The 14,865-nt window shown below is 37.7% G+C and overlaps 1 protein-coding gene across 2 annotated transcripts; it reads right to left on the bottom strand.

Moving 5' to 3' along the window:
- Window positions 1–224: 224 nt before the first annotated feature.
- On the bottom strand, window positions 225–2,165 carry LOC141693827 (uncharacterized). 2 transcript variants are annotated; one of them, XM_074498996.1, is made up of 4 exons: window positions 1,710–2,165; window positions 1,321–1,443; window positions 1,061–1,222; window positions 225–969 (listed from the first exon to the last, which is right to left on the bottom strand). In XM_074498996.1, exons 1-4 carry the CDS (start codon window positions 1,892–1,894, stop codon window positions 372–374), a joined length of 1,068 nt encoding a protein of 355 aa, XP_074355097.1. In that variant the 5' UTR covers window positions 1,895–2,165; the 3' UTR covers window positions 225–371. The 2 variants fall into 2 exon arrangements, with proteins under 2 accessions (XP_074355097.1, XP_074355098.1); XM_074498997.1 differs by having other exon boundaries at window positions 1,746–2,162.
- Window positions 2,166–14,865: the final 12,700 nt, after the last annotated feature.

Genomic DNA, 14,865 nt, shown 5'->3' with positions numbered 1-14,865 from the left:
TCTTGCAACGTGACACCGGAGGGAGAGATTTGTCAATTTTAGGAAAATAGCATTGGTTCAGAAAGTAAAAACCACCATTAACAAAATGCTTTCAAATCATGATATTTATTGCAGACTTTATGCACACGATGGTCATTTACAGAAGTCGTAATGAGGTCTCAATATATTTGGTATAAGAACCAATTATATTGGCTTTCACAATCAAATCACGATACTAACTTAAATACTTGCAAAAGTTGCAGTTTTTCTTGCTTACTTTTACAATACAGGTGCTTGGAGTTCTTGCAATAACACTCAAACTTTAACACGATGACTTTTACAAGATGTAAAATGGAAGATTTCTACTCCATTAATTGAATAACCCTCTAGTCTTAGAATGCCTGAACTGTATGATCCTTTGACAGGAGGGAGGCACCAGTTAGCTGAGCAGAAGCATTGAATGGATGATCTTCTTCAACAACGATATTGGCCCTGGACTCATCATTCTCATCATCCAGAAGGGGTCTTGAGTCTCCGCTGAAGTTTCTTTTATCAAATCCTCCTAGTATATATTCTTTCTTTGGAGCTACATTTTCTTTGGAAACACTCTGAGTTTCAATGTTTGCAAGTGGCTGGCTATTAAAGGAGTTGTTACCTTTTGCCTCCTTGTTTGACACTAAACGGACGTTCTTATCACTTGAGTCGTATGAGCCATTAAACATTGTTTTTGTTGTTTCTTCTTCTGATGAAAACCAGTCTTCCTGATCGCCATTCTCAATAAACTGAGACTTCGACCTTGCATATTTTGTGACTGGGGATTCACTCAGAATTCCTTGGGCTGATGAAGTCCTTTGGGAGAAGCTCCCAAACCCCTCAATACCTCTACTTACCTTTCGAGCTCGATTTCTTTCTTCTTTGAGGAGAGACCCCTCTTCTAGGAGCATCAGTATCTTTTCAGATTTCAATCTAACATTAAGGCCCCAATTAAATCTGCATATCAAAGGTAACCCAAATTCGGTGTCAATATCAATCATAAAATTGAACAAATGCCTAAAACAAAAACTCCGGTAGCGAAAGGTACCCTTTCTCATCGATAAGCTGAAAGCATCCCATATCTCTGATAACATCTTTATCAGCTTGAAATTCTTTTGCAACACTTTCTGGTCCATGGGTCATCAAATACTCTATTACAATCAGCGCCTGATATGATGTTCTCCAGTTCTTTTTATCAAATTTGACTAATCTAATAATTCAAAAATACCAAACAGGTAGAAACATTTCAATTTTACAAATCAAAAATAACAAAAATGCAATTAAACAAGACAAGACAAAGTAGTAAACCTGCTACGCAAAATCTCAAGAATCCTAAAATAATCATCAACTTCAAAAGCAGCCTTGGATATCGCCTTCAAGGTACGCGTATCAGGAGCAGTTAAACTTCCATTTGTTGCCTCTTCAGTCAATCTTTAAACCCGAAACACAGTCCAGTTCAAAGGCAGTATAATGAGATTCAAAAACAGGACATAAAATAAATATTCAAACATATCTCTAACACTAGATTAAAATCAAATTACAGGACATAAAATAAATATTCGAACATATCTTTAAAACTAAATTAAAACTAGAATCAATCTACTCACAAAAACACCTAAAATTTAATATTGTGGTGATCTATCATACAAAGAAAGTGCACCTCAGTAATCGCTACTAGGCTAGGACCTCATCGGTACCTGAAATATAAGATTACTGTATATAAGAAAACATACAATTGAGCTGGGGTAACGTCAGTGAGAGCCAAACGGGCAGTCTTGATCTTTTCCTTAAAGAAAAAAGAAGCTTGTTTCTTGAATTCTTGGAATATAGGACCATTATTGTTGCTGCTGCTGCTGCTGCTGCTGCTCCCTAAGATTGACATTCTTGATGTAAAAGAAAGACCACAATATTGAAACTTAGATCATAAAATTAAAGATAACAGAGATTTATTATGTTAAGTCATGTAAGAGGGGGTGATAAATTAATGCAGCAAATTGTCACCGACTCCATTTATCTAGTTAAGTGGGCTGTAATAAGGTGACAAAATGTGTTCGAATGATGTAAGATAAGTTTGACAAATTCAAAAGGAAGTTTGAAAAAAATATTGTTTTGTCTGAGAGTATAGTGCACGTATGTGGGTGGGGAGGTTAAGATCTGGATCCTGTTTGAATATTGAATTGGCGAAACATCTTATGTGCATTGTTGTGCGGCCTTTCACTTTTGTATTTTGAATTTTTGTTTGACTTATTTTGTGGATTATTCATAGTTAAATTTTTTTGTTTGATTAAATTTTAGTCAATGCATACTGAGAACTTCTAATTTTTTTCTATGAACTTTCTATTTAAATTGTTACCATAAAGGAAGGGGGTTATAAATTTCAAAGCTGTGAGAGTTAAAAGTTTGTTTAAGATAAATTTTAGAAACTCCAGACCCATTATACAATTATCATGTACATTTAACTCTTTTAACCATTTTCTGTCCACCGACAAAAATAACATTTTCTTTCCACTTTAGTATTAATTTATTCATGAAGTTCCACATCAAAACGTATGAAATGCTCACGATTAATTGATAAGATAGAAAATATAGATGGTTAATTCCCGACAAGAAAATTCATGGATCCGTAGTTTTTGTTCACAAATCTTGTATTTTTAAGTCAACCAAATTCTTTATGCCCCGTCCGACGATGATTATGTCTCCCGAATCACAACATGTCGCTTAAATGCGGTTTACCTTGGTTCACGTGGTTTGCAGGCTATTACGTGAACCCGTAGAGTTTACCCAGTGTGCACCCGAAGGGTAGCGGCTGCGGGTTACCTACGATAAAAAAAAAAAAATAAATAAGAGTAAAATTTTATTACTATTTTAACAATATTAGAGATTTGCGATTTAACGGCCGATTTTTAAAAAATCGGATGATTTATTAGCGATTTATTAAAAATCGGTCAAATCGGATAAATATTTTTAACTGATTTTTGAGCGATTTATCGACGATTTTTGAAAAATCAGCTAATTTATATAACTTTAAGCATGTTTAGTATACATATGGGCTCTGGCCTCTGGGTCCAAAACAAGCTCGCAAATATAAAACCTCCATGCAGGAAATGGGCTTATATCAAAAGATCAGGCCCAAGTATTTTATGTACCTGCAGTGTAATTTCTTTGAACCATAGAACCATTTCCTATAGGAACCTAGCTAGGAAGTATTAATTTATAATTTATGTTTTACTAAAAATTTTAAGCATTTTGTGTTCTTCAAAAAAATTTGTTATTGTAATTTTAATATTAAATAATTTTTTTAGAATCAATTTTTGCTATTATATTTTTCTGAACATTTAGTTTTATATTTATTTTTTGTTTTTTCTTTACCCTATATACTGATTACGTTTTGGCCACCAACTTGATTCTTTTATATCAATTATATATAGTTAGCCGTGCGATACATGAAATGATTTATATATTACTTTTATTCATTTTTTGAATATTTTTTTCTTTTTTGCAAGAAATTCATCATTTCCTGCTTTACTCATGAAATTTATAATTTTTATAATTTTTAATTTTTTAAATTCTTATATTATTTTCGCTCTATAATTTTATTTTGATAATATTTTGAATTTCAATTTAATTTGTCTATTTCTTATATTAAAAACTTTTAATAGAAAATATATGGGTAAATTTTGGTACGTCCAACTAAATGTGAATTCTTTTATTATAAAAAAACTAATTGTGTGTTATATTTGCTTCTTTTTAAATTTTTATTTAGTGTTTCTTTTCTGAATTTTTGTTTTTGTACCTTTCCTATTTTGCAACTCCATTACATTTGAAATGAAATGTCACTTTCAATTATTTCTTGTGTTTGTTATGGATTAAAAACTAAGATATATGATTGTTGTATTTATTACTAAGGAACGTGAGCTTCGAGGCTCGATTTGACTGCTCTTGGGTTTCGTGACTCGATCTGCCTTAACAAGATGCCTACGTACCTTGCTGATTGCCAAGGATCAAGTCAAAAAACGTAGTTCTGATTTGTAGGGTGAGTCCCCTTATATAGATGTTGGGAGTCCTTGAATTGGACTTGGTATAGGAGACTTTGGTCAAGTGTCTGAATTAGAATGGACTTTGGAGTCCTAGGAAGTAGGAAGCTGATTCCTTATCCTATTAGGTTTCTTGGAGGCCAATCTACAAGGATTTATATCCCCACTAGGACTTATATTAATAGCTGTTTTTCTCACTTATTAATTAATTACGAAATTAATTAATAATCAGAGTTTTGGGCCTTCTTTGTTCCATCAAGCCTGATCTGGTCCATCAGGCCTGATCAATGTGTTAACCTTTTTTGTCTGAATATCATACATCTTCTTATTGGGCCTTGCAGCCCAATTCATACGTAATTAATGCAATATTAACTATGTAATCAGGATTTATTTATTCCCTATCATTTGCCCCCAAACTTTTGGGAAACAATGACTAGGTTTCGCGGAAGTTAAGTCCATTCGTTCCCTTATAGGGTATCGTTTTTGCGTAAAGTGTGGAGCGACCTACACATTTACAACGATTTTATTTTATTCCTTTTATTCGGGAATTATCTTAATTTTCAGGAATTTTTCCCCTAATTCTGGGATTTATCCTTAATTTTCTGGATTTTTCTTTTAATTTTATGGATTTATCCTTAATTTTCTGGATTTTTTCCTTAATTCTGGGATTTATCCTTAATTTTCTGGATTTTTCCCTTAATTCTGGGATTTATCCTTAATTTTTTGGATTTATTCCTTATTTTCTGAAAATATTAACATTTTTCAGAAAATATTTTAAGGAATTTCCTTGTTTTTCAAGAATTTTTTTTAAAAAAAATCGTAAAACATATTTTTCCCTCCTTTTTTCCTCCCTTTTTTTTCTTTTCTTCCCTCTCTTTTTTTTGTACCTGGTTCGACCAGGAATCCTGTTCGACCAGGATCCTGGTCGAATAAGGCCTCTCACTGCCCTGGTCGAAGGAATTTCGAGGAGGATGCATTCGACTAGGAATCCTGGTCGAATTTCGGCCAGGATTTTCTCCTATTTTTATTTTTTACATATTTCGAGCAGGAATTTTTCGACCCGATTTTTCTTCCATTTCGGTCAGGATTCCATGCTTTTTGACCGAATTATCCTTCTTTCGGTTGCCCAGGTCGACAGGATTTCGACCTCAATGATTTCGATCAGGATTCCTTTATATTTTCTGGTCGAATGGGTCTCAGCCTTGGTCGAATTAAGCTTGTTTTTCAGCCCTAGTCGACAGGATTTCGACCTCAGTTATTTCGATCATGAATGTGGTGTAAATTCTGGTCGAATTGGGTCAAGAATATATTTCTTTTTTTTGTATATATTTTGGATTTGGGCCCTTAAACCTGTGCTGGATTTTTTGGGCCAACCCCCCAACTTTTTTGGGCCTGCATTTTAGCAGCCTTCTTTTCCCGGGCTTCCATAAACAAAATTTTGGCCCAATTATTTATGTTTTGCACTTGGCCCATTGCTTTAACTGGGCTTCTTTTCCACCCCCTTCTTTTTTTAAATCATTTGGGCCTCAAACAGGGCTCTTTGTACTTGGCACTGGGCCTTGGGTTTTTCTAGAATTGGGCCTTACTTCTGAGCCTAAATCCCAGGTTCCTCTAAGATTTTTCTAGATTTTTCCAGAATCTTCAAAAACTTAAGTTTTTCTCTTGATTTTTCCTGGAATTTCCTGGACAATTCCAGAACCTTCTCAACTTTGGTCCCAAATGGGTTTTTTAAGGCCCATTATACCTCCTTCTTGGCTATATAAAGGTGGGATGAGAGTGTGATTTCCTCACACTTCTCATTTCACCTCTTCATACAATCTTCAATTCCCTTTCTCTCAATTACTTCTCTTTCTTTAGTTTTCCAGCCACCCTTCCTTCCAAGGTTTCCAGGTTTTTTCCAGCTTTACTAATGGCTGACAAGAATTCTGAGAGGGCGGCCAAGATAGCCTCGGCTTCAAAACGAGGTAAGGATATCGAGATCTGTTCTTCATAAATGTCTTTAATCGATATGATTAACACTAGGGGGGATGAATATCCCTTTACTGCACATCTCGGTTCTTTTAATCATTGTAACACTTGGCACAATATTGATTTCGATAAATTAAATGCACGTTATAACGTTCTTCCTCCTCTTAGATTAGTTCCAGTTTCTGGTGGTGACCATACTTGCCACTGGAAACCCGACACTCTTTTTATTTATACAGATGCCCTCGATGCTGGGCTTAGGTTCCCTTTTCATTCCTTCATTCCTCATCTTTTAGCTGATTTACAAATCAACCCATGTCAGCTTCCTCCAAACGCTTGGAGGAACATTTTATGTTTCATGGTTTGCTGCCTTAGGGAAGGTTTTCCCCTTTCTGTAGCTGTTTTTAGGAAGGTTTTTCAATGTTACAATAGCGCTTCTGGTAATTGTGGTTGAGTCTATGTCAAACAAAGACCCAAATTTAAGCATATTTTTAACGGCGCCTCCATTCCTGACAATAATCAAAATTGGAGGAATAGTTTCGTCGGGTTATGTTGGGAGAATGGCGACTGGGGCACACTATTCAGATCTTCCTTCGGGAAGGTTAGTGATGGTAGCCTCAAATCCATTCACTTAACTCCCGAGAAAACTAATATTTATAATGAGCTTACTCGGGATGACGGCACTACTACCAGCTGGACTCTCTTAGAGGAATTCTCCCTCATTCATGTGATATTATCCTCTGTTTCTCAACAGGGTATTTTTCTTACCTTCTCAATTTTATTTAATTTCATGCATTCTTGACACCACTTATTTTGTTTCTTATCTTGTCTTGCAGCTGCCAAGGAGATCAACGAGGAGAGCGTGCCCCTTGTTGAGGAAACTGCTAGAATGAAGAAAGCTCGCCTTGCAGGCCTAGACACTCGAGCGAAGGCCACGGAGCCTATCTTCTTGAGGAAACACAAGGAGCCCATGGGGGAGGCTTCAGCTGAGGGAGCTGAGGGCCACAGTGCTCCTATTACTGCTGCTGCTCCTGCTGCTGCTGCTACAAGGGCCTTCCAGCTTCTCTGGGGATTCCGCCGAGGGGATACCGTTGTGGGATCCGGATCCACCAAGCATGCCTGGGATTGGTCCTATCATGGCATGACTCCCAAGGATTCTACTGATGTGGTTGCCACCCCTGATCTTGAGAGGATAAAGCTCATGGGGGCTCAGTCTCTGGCTTCGGTATGCCCCCCTTTTTACTTTTTTTGAACTTATCTTTCTTACTTGTAGCATTTTCTTGCCTTACACTTTGTTAATTGTTTTATTTCAGTCTAACGCCTATTTTCAAGGCGCTGTGAGGCAAGCTGAGTCATGGAAGCAGGCTTCTGACAAGGCCGACAATGCCCTCAGGAGGCAGCAGAAGAAGTATGCTGCTCTAGAGAAGAAGTTCAAGCGCAAGGAGGAAGAACTCGGAAAATCTAACTCCGAGCTGGTGGTACTTCGGGCCGAGAAGGATAAGGCTATAGATAACTATCTGTACTCGGAGGAGTTTGCCCAGTCCATGAGGATAAGGGATGACTCAGTCTTCCCCGGGTTTTTTAGGACTGGTTGGGACACGACCCTTGGGGTCGTGAACGAGGCTTGTCCTGATATTAACCCGGCGGACTATGTCTGCCCTGATGACGAGGCTTTGCTGCAGAGGTTTCGCACTCGAGTAGTTGTCTCGGATCACGTCCCTCAGGACCCGCTTCTTCCTCCTTCCGAGTCTTCTTCCAGGCCTGCTGAGGACGACAGCTCTTCCTCCTCCTCCGAGACGACAGAGACTTGCGAGAGTGGAGGGGATGACGATATGGATGCCGAGGGCACCTCAGCTCCTTAGAGCTTTTCCAGCCCTGCGTGGCTTGTTTACTTTATCTTATTTTCGAGACTTTATTTATTAAACTCTTGTATTATTTATCTGATCTATTCTATTTATCAGATTTTATGCTTGTATTTCATGCATTTAGTTTTATTTGCCTTGCCATAGAGATTCAAACATATTTCGAAAACTTTATGAATTTTCATAAATTATTTGGGATTCATCCCTTACACGAGTCTTAATAAACCTCAAAATAAAACTAGAATATATAAATCCTAAGCAAGCAAAGCTTCAAGGTGCTTTTCAACCTACTTGTCATCTTGACAAGTGAGAATCTTATTCAGTCGCCCTACACATAGTAAACCTTCAGGTTTTGTGCATGCCAAGTTCTCGGGACTTCAAAACCATCCATAGTCTCCAGCCTGTACGTTCCTCTACCTTGAACACTCTTGACTTTGTATGGCCCTTCGCAATTCGGGGCAAGCTTCCCTTTCTGTCCTACACCAGAAGCTTCTATCTTCCTCAAGACTAGGTCACCTTGTTTGAAAAACCTTTCTTTAACCCTTAGGTTGTAGTAGAATGAAGCCTTTTTCTGATATTCCACTATCTTCACATGTGCCTCATCTCGCACTTCATCAATTAAGTCCAAGGCTAACCTTTGTCCTTCATTCTCCTCAGCATTGAAAGCTTGAATCCTGGGAGAGGAATGTGATATATCCACGGGAACAACTGCTTCTGCCCCATATGCTAACATAAAGGGAGTTGCTCCAGTCGTGACGCTACAGGTAGTCCTATAGGCCCATAGTATTGGGAGTATCTCATCCACCTAATTATTTCTCAATTTCTCGATCCTCTTCTTTAGTCATCCAGGATTATTCGATTTGCTACCTCCGCTTGCCCATTGGCTTGCGGGTGAGCCACAAAGGTGAATCGTAACTCAATTTCATTTTCTTCACAGTACTTCTTGAATTCCTCGTTGTTGAATTGTGTTCCGTTGTCGGTGAATAGGATACGGGGAATTCCATACCGACACATAATATTTTCCCACAAGAATTATGCAACCTGCTTAGTTGTGATTTTGGCCAAGGGTTTGGCTTCAATCCACTTAGTGAAATAGTCAATGGCTACAATCAGGAACTTCCTTTGTGCCGTGGCCATGGGGAAAGGCCCCAGAATATCCATTCCCCACATGGCAAAGGGGATGGGCGAGTTGATAGAGGTCAGCATCTCGGGGGGTTGTCTAACAACCGGTGCATGCTTCTGACAGCGGTCACACTTCTTCATATATTCTTTGGCATCAGCCATCATTTTCGGCCAATAGAATCCTAAACGGGTTATCTTATGAGCTAAGGCCCTGCCCCAAGTGTTTCCCACAAATACCTTCATGTACTTCCTCAAGAGCCAAGCGTGCCTCATCGGGCCTGAGACACCTTAAGTAAGGAACCACGAAAGATCTTTTGTACAGAATCCCATCTATCAAAGAGTACTTTAGTGCCCGAACTGTTAACTTCCGTGCTTCAGTAGCATCATTTGGAAACCAACCGGTTTGAATGTGGGCCTTAATGGGATATATCCATGACGTCCCCAGGCCTACAGGAGCTACAAGCTTAACATCTATGCTCCGTGTCTTCAAAACGCGGAAGTACACACTTCTTGAACTTTCTTCTATCTCGGATGAAGCAAACTTTGATAATGCATCTGCCTTAGCATCTCAACATGGCATTCATTGAATTGGGTCATCGCAGCCCTTACTAGGCGGACATACTTAGCCATCGTATCATCCCTTGCCTCAAACTCTCCCTTTACCTAGGATATGACTAGCTTCGAGTCTCCGCGAACTTTTAAGTTTTTGACTCTAAGTGTCCCTGTTAGGCTGAGGCCAGCTATCAGGGCTTCATATTCTGCCTCATTGTTTGCGGTTGGGAAGTCTAACTTCATGGCATACTCAATCAAGAACCCATCAGGGCTTTGTAAAACCAATCATGCTCCACTTGAATTTGTTTTTGATGCTCCATCAAAATAGAGAACCCAATATTCTTTCTCCTTATCATCCTTCTCTTTGTCCCTGTTAGATATATTTGATAATGTCATGGCTAATATGATTTATGTTTAGTTTTCAAATCTTACTTAACAGGACAAATCAGTACTTAACTGGGAATCAGTACTTATACTGGAAGTCAGGACTTAAGGATATCAGTACTTATATTATCAGGAGATAATCATCAGAAGTTGGATGTCAGAACTTAAGTGCTGAAGGACGATCAGATAAGGAAAGTAGCTGATTAAAGGAAAGAAGATCGAGATAAACATAAGAAGAGATATGCATGAAGAAGGAGTTCCGTGAAGAATGGAATACTTGGAAGAAAAGATATCTGATTGATATATTTTAGGAAGCAGAATTATATTCCATATCAATTAGCGATTATCTTGTAACTGTGTAGTATATAAACACAGACATAGGGTTTACACTATAAGTGTTATCATATTCAAGAAGATTATTCATTGTAACCCTAGAAGCTCTCGTGATATTTGTTCATCACCGAGAGGTAACAGTTCCATACTGTAACAGAGTTTATTGTTTCAATAAAGTTTGTTTTCTGTTACTCAAGATATTAAAGTTCGATTTGATTGTATTATACACTGTATTCACCCCCTCTACAGTGTGTGTGACCTAACAAGTAGTATCAGAGCCTATCTGTTAACACACATACAGTTAAAGATCCAAACACAATCATGCCTGACACAGAAACTCCAACTAAGCCTACCAAAACTGAAGAACCTCCAAAGACACAAATTCAAAGTCGGTATGAAACCATCAGAGTTCCCATACTGAGACCATCTGAATATGCCATATGGAAGGTGAGGATGACCATGTTTCTGGAAGCTACAGATCCAGAATATCTTGATAGAATCAAGGAAGGGCCTCACAAACCAACCAAGCTCGCTGTTGCAGTTGCAGGTGAAGCAGCAAAAATCGTACCAAAGGAAAAGAGTGATTATACTGCTGAAGATATCGCATCAATTGCTAAGGATGCTAAGGTACGACACTTACTGCATAGTGCCATTGATAATGTAATGTCAAAGAGGGTAATTAACTGCAAGACTGCTAAAGAGATATGGGATGCTCTGGAAACAAGGTGTCAGGGAACTGATACGATTAAAAAGAACATGATGACAATACTCACTCAAGAGTATGAACACTTTGATTCAAAGGCTAATGAATCATTGACTGATTTATATGATAGATTTGTCAAATTATTGAATGATCTGTCACTGGTTAATAAGTAGTATGATCTTGAAGATTCAAACCTTAAATTCCTGTTAGCTCTTCCTGAATGTTGGGATTTGAAGGCAACAACAATAAGAGATAATTACAATCTTGATGAAACAACTCTTGATGAAATTTATGGAATGCTCAAGACTCGTGAACTTGAGATGGAACAAAGAAGCAAGAGAAAAGGAGGAAAGTCAAGAACAGTTGCTCTTAAGGCTGAAGAAGAATCCCCCAAGGCAGCTACCTCAAGGAAAGACAAGGGTAAAGCTCTTTTCACAAAGTCTGATACTGAGTCATCAAGTTTTGAAAGTGATGATGACTCAGATTCTGAAAGCTTGCCTGAGACTGATGCTGATGAGGAGATGATGAAGCTGTGTGCTCTTATGGTGAAAGGGATCACAAAGATTGCATACAGGAAGTTCAGGAAGGGAAAGAAGTTTTTCAGGAAAGGCATAAGTTCTGATAAGAAGAATTTCAGAAGATCTGAAGGCAAGGCTCTTGTCACAAAGCAGAAAAGCTGGACAGACACCTCAGACTTTGAAAGTGAGGAGAACTATGCATTGATGGCAAATGCTGATAAAGAAAGTGCTGAGAGCAGTTCTGAAGCTGCTGAAACAAAGGTACCTCAGACTACTTATGCTTTTCATACTGATGATATTAATGAGTTGAGAAGATATCTTAAAACCATGTTTGTTAGTTATAGAGATCAAACTTTAACATGTGAAAGATTAACTTCTGAAAATCTTGCTTTTAAGAAAAGAAATGATTTCTTAGAAAAAGAGTTAGTTATGTTCCATCAAACTCAGAAGTATAGAGATGATGCTCTTTATGTTAGGGATGAAGTGCTAAAAATGAATGAATCTCTAAAAACTGAGTTAGAAAAGGAAAGAGAGATAATCAGGACTTGGACTAACTTTGGCAGAACAACTCAAAATTTGCTAAGTAGTGAAAATTGGAAAGAGGGCTTAGGTTATGGAGAGGATAAGAATGATAAAGGAACTGTAGAAATTAAGCCTGTTGTTAAGCAAAAGCCAAAGTTAAAACCTGTTAAGTTTATAACTGAAAAGTCTGATAATGATAAATCAGAAGTTAGAGAGGGATTAACTTCTGACAAACTAAAACAAGAAAAGACAGCTGAAGTAAACATAGGCTTAATGACTAAGAAGCAGCTTAAGCATAAGCTGAAAGATGTTAAGAATGCAAACAAGGTAAAATCACCTAGGAAAAATAGGAATGGAAAGGAAGGTGTGAATAAAACCAATGATTATAAACCTGTTCCTGATGCTCCTAGGAAAACATGTCATAACTGTGGAAGTTCTAACCATCTGGCTTCTTTTTGTAGGAAGAATAAGAACATTAACTCCTTACCTTCAAAATCAGGAGTTAAGAGTCAGTCTGTTAGATATAAACCACAAAATCCTTGTTTTCATTGTGGTAGTTTATGGCATTCCATTTATACTTGTAAGGAATATCATAGTTTGTACTATGATTATTATCAATTAAAACCTTCTTTGAAGAAAGTTTCCATTGTTCCCTCTAGTGTAAATTCTGATTCAAAGTCTGATAGTGTAAGTTCTGATAAGAAAAATGTTAACATAAACTCTGATGCTAAATCCGCTGCAAATGTTAACAAACTTAATAAGGCCAAAGGATCCAAGCAAGTCTGGGTCCTTAAAACTAATAATTAGTGGTCTTTGTGATTGCAGGGCAACAGGAAAAATATTCTAGTTCTGGACAGTGGATGTTCAGGACATATGACTGAAAATAAGGCCCTGCTATCAGACTTTGTGGAGAAAGCTGGCCCAAGTGTTTCTTATGGAGATGGCAACATTGGAAAAACATTGGGATATGGCTATATCAATCTTGGGAATGTCATCATTAAAGAAGTAGCTCTGGTCTTAGGACTTAAACACAATCTGCTGAGTATAAGTCAAATCTGTGACAGAGGTTATCATGTTGATTTCTTTGAAGAACACTGTGAAGTTGTGAGTAAATCTAAAGGCAAAGTGGTTCTGAAAGGATACAGGCATGGTAACATTTATGAAGCTAAGCTTTTAACAAGTACTGATGGTTCTGCAATCTGTCTGATGAGTAGAGCATCAATTGAAGAAAGCTGGAATTGGCACAAGAAACTCTCTCATTTAAATTTCAACAATATAAATGAACTGGTCAAGAAAGATCTTGTGAGAGGACTGCCAAAGTCAGTATTTGCTCCTGATGGCCTTTGTGATTCTTGTCAGAAGGCCAAACAAAGAAAATCTTCATTCAAGAGCAAGACTGAATCATCAATTCTTGAGCCTTATCATCTACTACATGTTGATCTATTTGGTCCAGTAAATGTCATGTCTATTGCAAAGAAGAAATATGCATTGGTCATAGTGGATGAGTTCACTAGATACACATGGGTGTATTTCTTGCACACAAAAAGTGAAACTGCATCTATCTTAATTGATCATGTCAAACATCTGGATAAATTGGTCAAAGATTCTGTGAAAACCTTAAGGAGTGATAATGGCACTGAATTCAAGAATTTGATAATGGAAGAGTTCTGCAAAAACCATGGAATAAAGCAGGAATTTTCTGCTCCTGGAACTCCACAGCAAAATGGAGTTGTTGAAAGGAAGAATATAACTCTCATTGAAGCTGCACGTACAATGCTTGAAGAGGCAAAGCTTCCAACCTATTTCTGGGCTGAAGCTGTGCAGACTGCTTGTTTTACTCAAAATGCAACACTCATTAACAAGCAAGGAAAAACACCATATGAGATGGTGAAGAAAAAGAAGCCAAATCTGAAGTACTTTCATGTAGTTGGATGCAAGTGTTTTATTCTCAAGACTCATCCTGAACAGCTATCCAAGTTTGATCTAAAAGCTGATGAAGGAATCTTTGTTGGATATCCACTTTCCACAAAAGCCTTCAGAGTCTATAATTTGAGAACAAAAGTGGTCATGGAATCTATCAATGTCTCCTTTGATGACAAGAAGATTACTGGTCTTGAAGATTTTATTGACCATGATCAGCTGAGATTTGAAAATGAAGACTCAAATTCTGATGCTGAAAATCCTGACAGTCTAAGTCCTGATACTGTAAATTCTGATGGATTAAACTCTAATGTTATTGAAACTGTGGTGACTATGGCAAAGAAAGATGCACCTGTGCAGGGGGAGCATACTCAAGATCTTACCACATCTCAAGAAACTTCAGAGCATACGTCTGGATCTTCAAGTTCTGATTCGTCGAGTTCTGATAAGCCAAGTTCTGACAGTGCTGAAAATCTAAATTCTGAAGAATCCAACTCAGAGAGCATAGTTTCAGGGGGAGCATCAGAAAATGAAAATGAAGACAGCATGGATCATGGGGGAGCATCCAGTTCTAGAGAAAACCTTCCATCTGCAAGGAAGTGGACAAAATCACATACACCTGATTTGATAATTGGAAATCCTGATGCAGGTGTCAGAACTAGAACATGTACTTCAAACGAATGTCTTTACAATTCTTTTCTTTCTCAGACTGAGCCAAAGAAAGTGGAAGAAGCTCTTCAAGATGCTGATTGGGTGCAAGCAATGCAGGAAGAGTTAAATGAATTTGAAAGAAACAAAGTCTGGACCCTAGTGCCAAGACCAAAGAATAGATCTGTTGTTGGTACAAAGTGGGTATTCAGAAACAAAACTAACAGTGATGGCATAATTACAAGGAATAAGGCAAGGCTGGTTGAAAAAGGATATTCTCAACAGGAGGG

The sequence above is a fragment of the Apium graveolens genome, chromosome 10 (assembly GCF_009905375.1).
Source record: "Apium graveolens cultivar Ventura chromosome 10, ASM990537v1, whole genome shotgun sequence".
NCBI lineage: Eukaryota > Viridiplantae > Streptophyta > Magnoliopsida > Apiales > Apiaceae > Apium > Apium graveolens.
This window is presented reverse-complemented; position numbering and strand designations above follow the sequence as displayed.

Coding starts and splice junctions, on each gene's coding strand:
- LOC141693827 (XM_074498996.1), bottom strand. CDS start 1,894: ATGTCAATCTTAGGGAGCAGCAGCAGCAGCAGCAGCAGCAACAATAAT. Junction 1,444..1,709: donor ACAGTAATCTTATATTTCAG/GTACCGATGAGG, acceptor TCGGGTTTAAAG/ATTGACTGAAGAGGCAACAA. Junction 1,223..1,320: donor CTTGAGATTTTGCGTAGCAG/GTTTACTACTTT, acceptor TTGAATTATTAG/ATTAGTCAAATTTGATAAAA.